We start from the raw sequence: 16,178 nt of genomic DNA on the forward strand, positions 1-16,178 counted from the left end.
CCATGCTATATCCCACTTTTCTACCTTGGCCTCCTGCCCAACCTGTCCCTGTGATTCAACCATAAACTGTTGTCTCCACATTTCATAGTTGATAGATTTTTCATTACTCTGAACATGACTTCCAGTCTGATGTAACACCATTATTGCTGCCCCTCTTCTCTTCCCCCGAGTGTGTTTATTGGCCAGAGAGGGCTCCCACAGTCAATATTTGGATAGGGAATCGGTGTGAAGGCCTCTTTTCATGCTCCAGCAGTGTGGGTTGTACGACGCTGCCTGTTTTGGGTGGTCTTTTCTGCCCAAGCGTGCTGCTCCCTCTGCTCCCTGCCCAGCTGACCACCCGACTCTGATGGATGCCAGGTTTTTGCCTGTTTTTCATGCTAAAAGGCTCTGTTTTCCTGACCCCATCCCTCTTCCCCAACGATGTCGCCTGTCCCTGGCCAGCTGCTGATGAGCGGGGAGAATGAGTGCTCCTATCTACAAGGCGTGCGCCAGGCTTCATCCGTTGTTCCGGCTCCGAGGCGCATTTAACTCATAGCAACTCAGATGAAGTCCCCCATTTCCAGCTTGCCTTCAGATGGACGGCTCCCCAACCCGCCCCAATAGGTCAGATTTCACTGCGCGCCCCTTGTAAGGGAAATCCAGTCTGATTATTTTGAAATTAAAACTACCCAAATAAGTTTCCGGTTCAACTTGAGCACATCCCACAGGGTTATCGTAATTGACTTTGGGATTCCAGGCCCCTTATTATAGGGCATCTAATTGGAGGGGGGCTGTATTGCTGGGGCATTCTGCAGTCTGAATGGAAGGTAGGTGTACTTCTACAAGCCACGCTATGTGCTACCCCCCTCGTTACTGGCCCTGCCTCGTCCGCTGTAGGAAGGACTATAATGGCTTCCTTCCTGACATGAAAGGGTTGACGGTCAGTGGAATAGAGACATTGCTCTCTTGTAATCACGGAGGAACATGGAGGGTTTAAAACATGTAAACATTGAGCTTCCCCCATCCCCCGGTGTGAGGTCTGGAATTACAGCAGGACGTGATTCTTTCTTAAATGCTTTATCAAACGTTTTGCCGTATCCCGCCACACAAAAAGTGCACCATAGAGCAAATTCTTCTCTGTTTATAGGTACGACCTTCCCCATGACCTTTCAGAACACTTGTATATTATTCTAAGATACTTCTGAGGCCTTTTTATTTAGACAGAATCGGGCCCTCGTAGCAGCTGCGTTTTCACACAATGTTTTCGGACTGTCTCTCCCGTTTCTTACCCCATCAAATTAGGCTTGATGAAAGTTTACAATGTATAAATAAACCCCGTGGCACACATGGATGGTTGAGTTAGAGTCACGGAGGAGGAGTGCCAGAATACTTGCAGCAGAATCGGCAGGAAAATAAATAGTCCAATACCCACCAGGCCCGTGTCTTCGTAAACATTCACCTTTTTTTGTGGAAACGTAAATGAAATGACCCTGCAGCATTCCATTAGCCATATTGCCCTTGCAAAAGCTGCACTTTGAGATTCCAGTGGAATGAGGAAAGGTTTCTGAAAAATACCTTTCTGAGACTGGACTCCAATGCAGACCGTGGCGTAGTAGGTCCTATTTTTCTTAAGTCGCTTCGATCACACCAATCGAGTCAAACCCCATAACCTTACAAGCTAGAGGTCTTAGCAGTTTCAACCTTTGTGGTGTAGCCCACTTGGTCAAACAATTGAATCAAACCCTTTTCCCTTTCCCCAGTCTTGTTCAGAGGTAGGGGTTCCCCCTGTACCCCTGGGTTCAGGGCAGGGGGCTCAGCTGTGACACCCTCAGGGGGCTACACACTGACCCTAACATCCTGTAACCCCTCTCGCCCTTAGCCTCACTCTTCACCTCACTGACTCCTAGCTATTTTTATGATCTGGCTGGACATTTGGATAGCTAACCTCTGAACTACGCTGGACTAATCATCATCATGCTGTAATACCTGGCTCCTTGGCCTACCTCTGAAACCCTCTCTGGGGACACAATTCAGGGCCAGTAGCCAGTAGGTGGATGGGTCTAAAGTGACATCATCAACTCTTCGTCTCCTTTCCTTTGCCTGCTCTGTTCTGAACACGACTATGTTTTGAAATATATCGCAGAAGCCCGAGAGAGCCAGAAGACTTGTTCATCTGTTAAAATAAAATAAAATATATATATATATTTAATAACGTGGAGATGAAGGAAATAAGACGAGGAAATCCAGTTGACACTATTGGGACCGTAGTAATGATCAGAAAATATGAGGAAACATGCTGTACGTTCACCTGATCGACACTGGAAATTGAATTTGTCATATACCCTAAGTATGTCATGCCATTCACCACAGAAACGTTGTTACACCGTTGCGGTGTGCAGTTTATATGTTTGTCGCCGGACATTTCAGCTGACCCACAATTGAGGTTGATGAAGTGGCTTATTACATCAGTCTGGAAGCCAATACTCTGCCCTGAAATGGTCCAGTTGTGGGTAAATTAATTATGTAATTAAAGACACCCAAGAGGTTGGTAGGTCTCTTAACAGGTTTCACGCCGGCAACCCATTCTTCTTTTCAAAAGCCTTACTTTGTTGACAGTTATTCTCCCACCGCCTCTCACCAGCTCCTTATTACCGCTCCATAAATCATGTGCTTTGCATATGTTCCCTCCTTTAAGCAAATTAGGCATCAGAGGGTTCGGGTGAATTCCACATTGCAGCGCAGCAGCCTGCCCTGCCAGCCAGGCCTAGCAGGTCTGTGAGGAGTTTAGATCCTGCTCTTAGTCACCGGCATGAGACTAGATGACCATCAGAGTTTCCACAAGACATAGTAAAACATTCTGGCACGAGTGCACGTTTTGGATTGATATACTCAGCAACGCATCGTTAATGCGAAACCAGAGGGAACTTTCTTCTGCAAGGAAAAGCAAGATTGCAATTAATGACATATCCCTGACACGCTCTGACCTGTATGGATTTACTTGGGGCTCCTAGGAAAAACCATGAAAGACCGATAGAAAGGAAATTGATGTTCAACACTCAGCTGTCTTTGGATGCCACCTGCTCCCAGGAAGGAACATTTTGCTCGGGTCTCCACCAGTGGCGGTCGGTGCCGTTTTACGATTTCCTCTTTTTTTTTGTGTGTGAGCATGGCCTTATTACAGCATATCGGATGACTCTTTCATATTCCATTCACCCAGTTCAATGTAACATCGATAGGTTTAGGCCACTACATGATACTCAAATTTGCCCTATACCCATCATGAGGTTGCTACAACCTAGCCTACAAATGATCGTTTATAACGAAGGTGCACAGGGCGAGAGACAAGTTGGAGTAATCAAGGTGACTGACAGTGACCCGTTCAATACCGCCTTGCACACTCTCGCCTGCTTCTAGATGACCTAGGGTGTAATCATTAGTCCAAAACGTTGCAAAACAGTAGTCCATCCCCATTTCGTGCTGTTTGCTTCTGTTGAAAAAATGTTTTGCAACAGAATTGGTGGAATGAACCCCTTATCACCTGCACACACAGGTCACTTTCATTACAGCCACACACAAATATGACATCTACGTGCTTTCCTCCTATTATGTTGTCCCTTCGCTTGTGGACTTCAGTGCACAACACAACAGCTGTCTGTGATCAGGTGAAAATACCTCTCCAAGCCAAAACGTCATACCATACCATAACCGCTACACACAACCTGCATTGTTGTCATAGTTAACATAGTCAACATAGCTACTAGAACTAACTCATCAGTAAACCCACAATCCAATGCATGTGTACAATCCCACAGTAGTGTACAGAAAGAAGTTTAGCAGTTACACTGGAAGGCCCCGCTAGCAATACATTTATAAAATTGAAAGTTTACCTTGAATTGGAAGTGTTGGATAGCCTTAACCAGCTAGCGAACATTAATATCATTCCTCTCTGTTTGAGTCAGGTTGATGAGTAGGCTAAATTAGCTAGCGTAAGTGAAACTGGAAAAACTAAAAACTAAATATCTCTGTCCTGCTTCTACTTAATTTTTAAAGAAATGAATTTGTTCAAAACTGTCCAACTATTGTCTTTCTCTCTCTTTGAGTCAACTATTCACCATGTTATGCACTGCAGTGTTAACTAGCTGTAGTTTATGCATTTAGTACTAGATTCATGGAAGTTGTTACTGTGTAGGTCTATGGAAGGGGGTGAGAACCTAGGAGGCTCTTGGTTTTGTATTGAAGTCAATGTACCCAGGGGAGGCCGGAAAATATCTGTCCTCCGGCTACACAATGATACTACCCTACAGAGTGCTGTTGAGGCTACTGTAGACCTTCATTGCAAAACAGTGTGTTTTAATCAGTTATTTGTGCTCCCGAGTGGCGCAGTGGTCTAAGGCACTGCATCTCAGTGCTAGAGGCATCACTACAGACACCCTGGTTCGACTCCAGGCTATATCACAACTGGCTGTGATTGGGAGTCCCATAGGGCGGCGCACAATTGGCCCAGTGTCGTTTGGCCTGTGTAGGCCGTCATTGTAAATAACACTCTGTTCTTAACTGACTTGCCTAGTTAAATAAAGGATAAATTGTGACGTAAATATATTTTACAAGGACAACTTTAAAAATAAAATGTTCCACTATTTTGTTTATAAAATTCAGTGAGTAGGATGGTCCTCCCCATCCTCCTCCGAGGAGCCTCCACTGGTCTCCACGGCCAACGGCGCTTCCGTTACTGACTTCATGAGCTAATGGAAGAACCTGCCTCCTCACCCTTCCTCTCGCCACCGGACTCAAAACAAATCATGTTCTTGGGTCGGGGTGAAAAAGAAGAAAGTAGGAGTGCGCTGGACTTGTAGAGCCTGACTATAAAGTGCTGATATATGCTCGCCGGACAGAGTGCACCGTGCAGACCAGGGACGGGTTTTCTTTATATTTTATGGGTTTTCTGAGGGGTTGAGGCTGTGCAAGAGGACAGAAAACAGTGCGGAGCCCGTCGGAGCTTCCGCAGCGCTCCACCATGGCCAGCGGACTGACTGAGCCGCGGCGTGTTTGTGTAGCCACAGTGTTCACGGGGTCGAGGGGAAAGCCACCCACATTGCAGACGACGATTAGACATTTCAATCCTCGCACACTTTGCAAACCACAGAGCGAAGGGAGGGGGGGGGGGGGTGAGGCAGCTTGTCAGACATTTTTGCTGGCTTCCTGAAGGAAAGGAAGACAGTTGACATTTTTTACAGTTTAGTTCTATGTAGTTTAGCGTGTTTCTAAGCTGTAATTATTGAGTTGGCTTGTTTTTATAAGCGAAATGATAAGAAGCTAGCTCGTAATGAAAGTTGGATTAGTGGCGCTTAACGTGAAGTTTTGCCCACCTATCTGGCCTAATACCTGAGTCTATGATGGTTGGTCTGTTTTGAAGGGGACGTTATTGGTTAGTTTACACTGTCATGTAGCGGGAATGTGATTGTTTTTTACAGACCCGTGAAAGCAGGTGTTTCAATCTCGAGGCCAGAATGACACATTGGCCCAAGAGTTGAACTTGAAAGGGACATAATTGTAGTAGTTGTTACCGAATACTGTAGTAAAATAACTTCACTGCCACATCCTGTTACTAAAATAAACAAGGGGTTTTAATTCCACAGGGATGTGGGTGGGTGCCATTTAGTGTGTGTGTGTGTGTGCGCGCCTGCAGTGCCACACACACCAGCCTGCAGACCCAGCTGAGTAAACGTCCCTGGCCATCACTGTGCCAAGGGGAGGCCCTCCACCCTCCTCCCATCCTGGGGCTGAGGGGTGACTGGGGCAGAGCAGGACTTCCTAGCCACATACCATACAGAGGCCTTCACCAGCCAGTCCCCCCACATTAGCCAGCATAATTCAGCCACGCGTTTGATATTTATATACACAGCCGAGGTTTGTATAATTCCTGCCTAACATTTTTTAGCCTTGAAATCCTAAACCACTAAATGCAGCCCTGCAACTGGCTCTGTACATTTGATACTTTTTATGTGATTCGGTTTAAGTAGCCTCTGGTAGAGTTGAGGAGTGTGTGCATGCACATTTGGTAGAGAATTTTAGCATTATTACAGACATCCAAAAGCTATGAAGAGTTGCTTTGCAGCACATCACAACATATGTGTGACCTTGTACTGAAATGTATTAAAAGTCTATTTTAAGATTAACATATAATGCGCTGAATTTATAAAATACATTGGCCAATTCAGAAGGGAAGAGAAACTTTGGAGGTAGCTCTCAACTAGAGTTTCTTTCTGGGATCACTTTTGTAATTACTGGGCTGGCACTGTATCAGTCCCCTGTAGATGGCGTACTCTGCCCATAATAAGTCTGGCACCTGAGACAGCATAGACAGGGAAATATTTTCCGCTTTGCCTACTCACAAATTAGATTTAGAACGTCATAATTTGGGATATCAATAAATTGTAGCCTTAAGTTTAGTTAACAGAATCATGTTCAATATTAATTCATTGTTTCTATTTATAGTTTTATTTGTTAGGGGTAAGTCAAGTCCTGTACCTTTAACAAACGTGGATATACGCCTATCTTTGTCTGAGACTATTTCCCAGACCCTTTAGACAGTCCTACAATGCTTTAACCTTTTCTTTATCAATTGATCCATAGAGGGACCACTCTGAACATTTCTCAGAATACTTTTTGCACCACTTACGTACTCCTACGTGTGGGTGTGCAAGTTGTTTATTATTTTTCTCCATTGTTACTTTATCAAATCTCTAGTAACCCAGTATACTTCACCAATTCCTCCTTTTAGACTAGTGTTCTATTCTTTCAGGGGTTTACATATTTACAGTGCCTTGCGAAAGTATTCGGCCCCCTTGAACTTTGCGACCTTTTGCCACATTTCAGGCTTCAAACATAAAGATATAAAACTGTATTTTTTGTGAAGAATCAACAACAAGTGGGACACAATCATGAAGTGGAACGACATTTATTGGATATTTCAAACTTTTTTAACAAATCAAAAACTGAAAAATTGGGCGTGCAAAGTTTGAACCATGCACCAAGTACACATGTCCATCAGGAGCTCTACTGGGGCAGTCCCGTTAGTTATGTTATACTGCAGACAAGTTATATTTGCATGATTTAGCTTTATTCATCATTCCCAATTAATTCATCATTAACGTTCGCTTCATTCATGTGACCGACCAATACCTCACGAGGCTTCTTCTCTAAGCTGAGACCTTGAAACAGAGATCTTTTGTTCTTAAAGCAAGGGTCTGGGTGTACTGCCAAATTGCAGATACTGATTATGAGGATTTGTTCAATCAGTCACTTGCACGAACATGAAAATTATTCATTAGAAAAGCACAAACATCCAAAATCCAGTTTTTCTATATTGTAACAATCTTTCTTGGCTTCTCTCCTACTCCATCCATCTATCCACCCCTTCCCTCTATCCCTCCATCTATCCATCATCCTTCCTTCTCTCCAGACCCAGAGCCTGGTGTCGGAGGTGTCCAGGAAGAAGGAGCGGGACCTGGTGTCTAGGGAGATTGAGCGGCTGCGCTCGTCCATCCAGACGGTGTGCCGCAGCGCCTTGCCCCTAGGCAAGATCATGGATTACATCCAGGAGGACATGGACGCCATGCAGAAAGAGCTGCACACCTGGAGGAGGGAGAACAAGGAACATGGGCAGGCCCTGCTGCATGAACAGAGGTTTGGAGGGCTACACGTTTAACAAACATCCCACAATCCTCAATATTCACTTAGTAGAAACTTGGTAATCTCCCTAATTACACACACACACACACACACACACACACACACACACAACACACACACACACACACACAGACATCTTACACAAACGCACACTAAAGCAGGGTACTCCAACCCTGTTCCTGGAGAGCTACCATCCTGTAGGTTTTTGCTCCAATCCTAATCTAGATACCTGATTCTAATAATTAGTTGGTGGATAAGCTGAATTGGGTTAGTTACAACTGGGGTTGGAGCGAAAACCTACAGGAGGGTAGCTCTTCAGGAACAGGGTTGGAGAGCCCTGCACTAAAGCCTGGAGATAGGAAAACAAGGAGCACACACAGGCCCTGATGCAGCAACAGATCTGGAAGACCACCAACACACACATTCTCACACACACACGACTTGGCATACATTTATATTTTGCCGTGTGTACATCTTTTCCAGAGTGACGGACAGCGCGGTGGAGCCTCTGAAGGCCGAGCTAGCCGAGCTTGAGCAGTTGATCAAGGAGCAGCAGGACACGATCTGCGCCGTCAAGTCCAACATCCTGAAGAATGAGGACAAGATCCAGAAGATGGTAACCAGCATCAACTTCTCCTCGCGAATATGAGGGGGAGCCAAGGTCCAAATAAAGGATTATCGCCCTTAAAAAAGGACCGAGCGTTCAGGGTGAGCCTGGTTCTTACTTAGTCTGGTGAAGTCCGAAATGGAGGCCTCAACTGCACTTTTACACACACACCCACACTGACTGACTGGTTAGGGAGGGTTCGAGGTTTCGAAATCAACCCCCTAGGGAGGGAGAGAGACGCATGTTATTTTGCTAGTGCTCCATCCACTTTAAGGTGATTGACACACCTTTACTACACTGAACAAAAATATAAACGCAACAAGTATAGTGTTGAATCCCATGTTTCATTAAATTAAATTATCCATACGAACTAATAGCTTGGTTCTCTCAAATGTTATGCACAAATTTGTTTAGATCCCTGTTAGTGTGCATTTCTTCTTTTCTCCTCCATTTCTCCAACCACATTACAGGTGTGGCATATCAAGAGGCTGATTAAACAGCATGATTATTACACAGGTGCACCTTGTGCTGTGGACAATAATAAGCCACTTTAAAATGTGCAGGATTGTCACACAACACAATGCCAGAAATGTCTCTACTTTTAAGGGAGCGTGCAATTGGCATGCTGACTGCAGGAATGCCCACCAGAGCTGTTGCCAGAGAATTTAATGTAAATTTCTCTACCATAATCTGCCTCTAACAGTTCTTCCAAACAGTCTCACAACTGCAGAACACGTGTAACCATGCCAGCCCAGGACCTGCACATCTGGCTTCTTCACCTGCGGGATTGTCTGAGGAGGGGTGGGAGGGGTGCTGAGAAGTATTACTGTCTGTGTTAAAGCTTTTTTGTGGTGAAGAATCATTCTGATTCGCTGGGCCTGGCTCCCCGATGGGTGTGTCTATGCCCCCTCAGTCCCACCCATGGCTGCAACTCTGCCAAGTCATGTGAAATCCATTGATTTGGGGATAATGAACTGTGACTTAGTCAAATCTTTGAAATTGTTACATGTTGCGTTTTTATATTTTTGGTCCGTATAGTTTAGTGTTTTTTGACATTACAATGTATATGCGTTGTGGGAATTAAGGCTTGACATTGGACTTCTTTTACAGCTTCAAGCAAAGGGCACACGGACCAAGCCAATACCCTCCACATCTACTTGATATACATTTGATACAGACATCTGTCATTTTTTAACATGTCTGTCTATTAACAATTCTGTTTACCTGAAGCTTCTTCAAAGCCTGAACAAAGCAATAGATATTAGGTTTGCTGAGGAGCTAGGAACGCCACGAGCAGAAGACATGGCAGTCCTTTGACTCTTCCTTCTGTCAACCACTATGCTTGTCCCAGATCTGTTCTGGCCAAGGTCAGCAAGACATCAAAAACAGGCCTGGTATCAGGCTAGTCGAGCACCACTGTGCTTTGAGAAATTGGGTTAGTATAGAACTGTGTCCACTCATTGAAAGAGTAGCATTGGAGTTAAAAGTAACATGACACTTTCATAGATAAAAAATACGTAAATATATATATACACTACCGGTCATACTCATTCAAGGGTTTTAAATGTTTTTTTTAACCATAATAATAGTGAAGACATCAAAACTATGAAATAACACCTATGGAATCATGTAGAAACCAAAAAAGTAATATAATATATTTGAGATTCTTCAAATAGCCACCCTTTGCCTTGATGACAGATTTGCACACTCTTGGCATTCTCTCAACCAGCTTCACCTGGAATGTTTTTCCAACCGTCTTGAAGGAGTTCCCACATATGCTGAGCACTTGTCTGCTTTTCCTTCACTCTGCGGTCCAACTCATCCAAAACCATCTCAATTTGGTTGAGCTCGGGGGATTGTGAAGGCCAGGTGACCTGATGCATCACTCTCATTCTTGGTCAAATAGCCCTAACACAGCTTGGAGGTGTGTTGGGTTATTGTCCTGTTGAAAAACAAATGATAGTCCCACTAATCCCAAACCAGATGGGATGGCGTATCGCTGCAGAATGCTGTGGTAGCCATGCTGGTTAAGTGTGCCTTGAATTCTAAATAAATCACAGACAGTTTCATCAGCAAAGCACCCTGTTAAGGTTAGTTTCTTTGTTCCTTGTCAATCATTGTCTCATTGGTTAAATTAGCATTGTGACAATATCTTCAATTACATCATTCAAAAACCTTTATTAATTAAATTGCAGACATAAGTTGACAACAGGAACATAACGCATGTTTACAAGTAAGTTCTGCATCAAATAAAATGTCCCAAGTTATTTTAAGTCCAGCCCTAGTGATGTCACTGCCTACGTCATTATCTTCTACAGTTGTGGCCAAAAGTTTTGAGAATGACACAAATATTAATTTTCACAACGTTTGCTTCTTCAGTGTCTTTAGATATTTTTGTCAGATGTTACTTTGGAATACTGAACTCTAATTACAAGCATTTCAGAAGTGTCAAAAGCTTTTATTGACAATTACATGAAGTTGATGCAAAGAGTCAATATTTGCAGTGTTGACCCTTCTTTTTCAAGACCTTTGCAATCTGCCCTGGCATGATTTCAATTAACTTCTGGGCCACATCCTGACTGATGGCATTCTTGCATAATCAATGCTTGGAGTTTGTCTGAATTTGTGGGTTTTTGTTTATCCACCCGCCTCTTGAGGATTGACCACAAGTTCTCAATGGGATTAAGGTCTGGGAGATTCCTGGCCATGGACCCAAAATATTGATGTTTTGTTACCCGAGCCACTTATCACTTTTGCCTTATAGCAAGGTGCTCCATCATGCTGGAAAAGGCATTGTTCGTCACCAAACCGTTCTTGGATGGTTGGGAGAAGTTGCTCTCGGAGGATGTGTTGGTACCATTCTTTATTCATGGCTGTGTTCTTAAGCAAAATTGTGAGTGAGCCCACTCCCTTGGCTGAGAAGCAACCCCACACGTGAATGGTCTCAGGATGCCTTACTGTTGGCATGACACAGGACTGATGGTAGCGCTCACCTTGTCTTCTCCGGATAAGCTTTTTTCCGGATGCCCCAAACAATCGGAAAGGGGATTCATCAGAGAAAATGACTTTACCCCAGTCCTCAGCAGTCCAATCCCTGTACCTTTTACAGAATATCAGTCTGTCCCTGATGTTTTTCCTCGAGAGGTGGCTTCTTTGCTGCCCTTCTTGACACCAGGCCATCCTCAAAGTCTTCGCCTCACTGGGTGTGCAGATGCACTCACACCTGCCTGCTGCCATTCCTGAGCAAGCTCTGTACTGGTGGTGCCCCGATCCCGCAGCTGAATCAACTTTAGGAGACGGTCCTGGCGCTTGCTGGACTTTCTCGGGCGCCCTGAAGTCTTCTTCACAACAGTTGAACCTCTCTCCTTGAGGTTCTTGATGATCCGATAAAAGGTTGATTTAAGTGCAATCTTACTGGCAGCAATATCCTTGCCTGTGAAGTCCTTTTTGTGCAAAAGAATGATGAGGGCACGTGTTTCCTGGCAGGTATCCATGATTGACAGAGGAAGAACAATGATTCCAAGCACCACCCTCCTTTTGAAGCTTCCAGTCTGTCTGAACAATATTAAACCTCATAATGTGTATATATTGTTAATCTGTAGTCTAGGACCCTATACATGTAAGGAGGGAGGGGTCTTATAAACCCTCCCCTTCTATTAATACAACATAAGCATAATCAATTATAATAATAATGCATCAAACATTTGGTACAGCCCCTATCATGACCTCTAGGTGAACCCCTTTCAACCCCCACACCATAACACCTCCTCCATACTTTACGGTGAGAAATACACATGCTGAGGTCATCCGTGTCAGTCTCACACTGACACGGCAGTTGGAACTAAAAATCTGAAATTTGGACTCCAGACCAAAGGACAAATTTCCACCGGTCTAATGTCCATTGCTCGTGTTTCTTGGCCAAGCAAGTCTCTCTTCTTATTGGTGTCCTTTAGTAGTGGTTTCTTTGCAGCATTTCAATCATGAAGGCCTAATTCACACAGTCTTCTCTGAACAGTTGATGTTGAGATGTCTGTTACTTGAACTCTGTGATACATTTTATTTGGGCTGCAATTTCTGAGGCTGGTAACTCAAATGAACTTATCCTCTGCAGCAGAGGTAACTCTGTGTCTTCCATTCCTGCGGCGGTCCTCATAAGAGCCAGGTTCCTCATAGGGCTTGATTTGATTTTGCGACTGCACTTGAAGAACTTTGAAAGTTCTTGAAATGTTCCGTATTGACTGACCATTTCTTAGTCATGGACTGTCGTTTCTCTTTGCTTATTTGAGATGTTCTTCCCATGATATAGACTTAGCCCTATTTGGTAAAATACCATCTTCTGCATACACAGCTGATTGGCTCAAACGCATTAACTTTTCAGAAGGCACACCTGTTAATTGAAATTCATTCCAGGTGACCACCTCATGAAGCTGGTTTAGAGAATGCCAACAGTGTGCAAAGCTGTCATCAAGGCGAAGGGTGGCTATTTGAAGAATCTCAAAATATAAAATATATTTAGAGTTGTTTAAAAATGTTGGGTTAATACATGATTCCGTATGTGTTATTTCATAGTATTGATGTCTTTACTATTATTCGACAACGTAGAAAATAGCAAATTAAAGAAAAACCTTTGAATGAGTAGGTGTTCTAAAACTTTTGACCTGTAGTGTATATATATATATTTTTGGACTAAATCTAGCAAAACTGAATAAGTTGTCGAAGTTGTTTTTATGATGACAATTTGTAGACACTGCCCAAATTGCATGTGGGAAAATAGTGTACTTTGATTTGAGTTCATAACATGATTGCTATTTCATATGAATTGGTTTTCGGAAAAACGTATCCCCACCTAGTGAATATGACATGTTTTATGGAGTTTAAATTACATAGATTTTGTTTTTAAAGATTAATAAGCAATGATTTATAAGGTTTATAAGATGAAGCCATACTATGCTGGTGAAATTGCACTAGAATATACACTATGGTTAATTAATGAAAATGTGAAGATGAAAAAAACAAAAACTGGAAAAAAAACAAAGTGGATCGCAGTCTTAAGTCCCTAACAACCCAACATTTTACACTAACATGTTTATTTGTCCATGCTGAAAATAACAAAGTTTTCGTGCTGAACTTGTTTCACTTACGAAGCCAAAACGGTCACTTCAATTGGATACAGAACCAAACTGCACATTTATTACATTTAAATAGTTATTTACCTTCTTACACAAGTGTAAACAAGTAATACTGTATACAGATTTGAATCCATTTCATATCAGTATTATTAGCTAGCACATCAAATGTACATGTTAACATTGTACTGCAAGATAATTAACACTTTAAAATAATGTGCTCTTAAACCTGTGTAGTAACACTAATTTCTTTAGTAAGAGCATTTGCTAGGGTATTAGGATACATATAGTGCTTGAGCAATTGAATCTTAATTCTGACCAAAAGGAGAATATATATATATATATATATATATATATATATATATATATATATATAACCTTTTATTTAACTAGGCAAGTCAGTTAAGGACAAATTCTTATTTACAATGACGGCCTACCCCTGGCCAAATCCGGACGATGCTGGGCCAATTGTGCACCGCCCTATGGGACACCCAATCACTGCCGGATGTGAAGCAGGCTGGATTCGATTCAGATACTGCAGTGATTCCCCTTGCACTGAGATGCAGTGTCTTAGACTGAGTGGCGTACTGTACAAGGAAAATTTTTACTGAATTTCCTGCAAAGCAAAGCCCATTTAGGGAACGCTTACTATTTCCATGTATTTTTAAGAAAGGTTATAGTGTAAATGGTCCTATTTGTTTCATACTCACAGTTATGATGTATATTTTGAGTCTGTGTCAGTTCACAAATTAGTATCATTTTTGTTGTGGAGTGAAATGGTTATATTTAAATAAAAGAAATGAATGTCCTTTTGATTATTTTCATTAGAGTACAAACGTATTACACAATAAGCAAGGAGGGTCTGAGATTGAGTATGGTTTGGGCTATACTATAGACTCTGCTAACATTAGGATGGAAAAGAACGACCGATATTGGCCTTTTATAATCTTGGCCTTCGATCGGGATAGTCTATACGGACACACCTGGTGCCCAAATTGATGATGCATGTCGAGTGTGAAGACTAATGGATTTGGTTCAGGCTGTCATCCTGAAGATCCCTTCCCAGACCCAGCTGGCAGCAACAGCAGCATGGTACTAGTTAAAACTTGTAAAATAAAGTGATGTTTATTTTTATGGGAGAGGAATAAATAACTTGTATTGGTCACCATCTGGATTTGGTCACTATCTCCAAATTGTTCCATCCCACTTGATTTTATTTTGAGTAGGATAGCAGCCTTACCAAGAAATAACTTGTAATATTGATAGTAACCATCGATGTCACCCTGATACAGTTTACAACTGCTCAATGGGGAGACTTTGAGCTGCATGCCTGCAACACAACACTGGGCAGTGTCTTTCGCTCCCTCTTGCCGCAGTATGAAGTTGCTCGGTAGTGTAGGCAAAGATGTATTGTCTTTTTCGCCGAAAATGTCCAAAGTTACGGCCTTAACGTTTAAAGTTTTCTTACAAAAAAATTATAATCACTGATCAAAACTGAAAGATTCAGAACACTCCCAAATCCCAGTTTCGGCAGACACGTTTCAAATTCTCGCTGAAGTTTCTAGCCACAAGTATAAACTAAAGGATGACTGACTGAAACACATCCGTTCATCTCGACTCGCTGCGCAACAAACGCCATCGATTTGGGCATCAGGCGTGTCCGTCTAGCCTCTCGCTTCTCTATCGATTAACAGCTGTATCCAGCCGTATTGGCCATACACCACAACCCCCCTAGGTGCAATTTTGCTATTATAAACTGGTTACCAACATAATTAGACCAATAAAGCTGCAGATCAGAAGCAGGTGACGCGCGTTCACACTTCTCAAACTACGGGGCTGATGAGTCATTCAGTGTGGATCATCGTTTCATAATTTTTCCTGCCCTCGCTCCCCTTGTTAGATATTATGCACGTTTATGGCTTGATAGCAAATGCCATTGCCTTTGAGCTAGTTATCATAGCTAGCTAGTAGCAGTAAACAGCTGCAAATGATCTGTGTAGTGTTGCCAGGTCCAGCTAAAATGTCTAACCCAAAGTCCACAAAAAACGGCCCAAAGCAAGAGAGGAGTTTCTATAGTTATACAATATACCCTTTTTCCATAAGGTTAATGAGCTAATTAAGAAGGAATATCGTAGTAACTTGTAAAGAGGTTAGTAGCCAAATGTGGTTTTCCTCAAAATATTAATTAATGAGAGCCATGACAGGATTTAGCTAATAAAGTAATTTGAAGAAGATCCAAAGTATGTTTCTCTAATAATAGTCATTTAAAAAAAATTATGTTGGGATATTTTCCAGCAATTGTATTGTTATTATGTGCCAGATGTTTGGCAGAAGGTTAGGAAGTGACCTCCTCACTATAGGCTGTCTCGTCGTTGTTGGTAATCAGGCCTACCAGTTGTGTCATCTGCAAACTTAATGATGGTGTTGGAGTCGTGCCTGGCCATGCAGTCATGAGTGAACAGGAAGTACAGGAGGGGACTGAGCACGCACCCCTGAGGGGCCCCGTGTTGTTACCTACCCTAAACACCTGGGGGAGGCCTGTCAGGAAGTCCAGGATCCAGTTGCAAAGGGAGGTGTTTAGTCCCAGGGTCCTTAGCTTAGTGATGAGCTTTGAGGGCAATAGGGTGTTGAACACTGTGTTGTAGTCAATGAATAGCATTCTCACATAGGTGTTCCTTTTGTCCACTCTACCATAACAGCCTGATTAGTGGAGTGCTGTGGGATTGGTAATATTCTGAGAAATATTTAGCGAATCCCATTGCTTTCAGACCTGG

At 42.8% G+C, this 16,178-nt stretch overlaps 1 protein-coding gene across 7 annotated transcripts in view; it reads left to right on the top strand.

The window, feature by feature from the left end:
• Nucleotides 1-14,212, top strand: part of LOC135519806 (TRAF3-interacting protein 1-like) — a 46,558-nt gene extending 32,346 nt beyond the window's left edge. For 5 of the 7 annotated variants that reach the window (XM_064945015.1, XM_064945016.1, XM_064945017.1 and 2 more), the window contains 2 exons: nucleotides 7,442-7,665; nucleotides 8,155-14,212. In XM_064945015.1, the coding sequence (XP_064801087.1) occupies nucleotides 7,442-7,665; nucleotides 8,155-8,320 (390 nt within the window). In that variant the 3' untranslated portion in view covers nucleotides 8,321-14,212. The remainder of the gene's footprint in view (nucleotides 1-7,441; nucleotides 7,666-8,154) is intronic. The other 2 variants (XR_010452315.1, XR_010452316.1) reach the window with 2 other exon arrangements.
• Nucleotides 14,213-16,178: the final 1,966 nt, after the last annotated feature.

Source organism: Oncorhynchus masou, chromosome 29 (genome assembly GCF_036934945.1).
Source record: "Oncorhynchus masou masou isolate Uvic2021 chromosome 29, UVic_Omas_1.1, whole genome shotgun sequence".
NCBI lineage: Eukaryota > Metazoa > Chordata > Actinopteri > Salmoniformes > Salmonidae > Oncorhynchus > Oncorhynchus masou.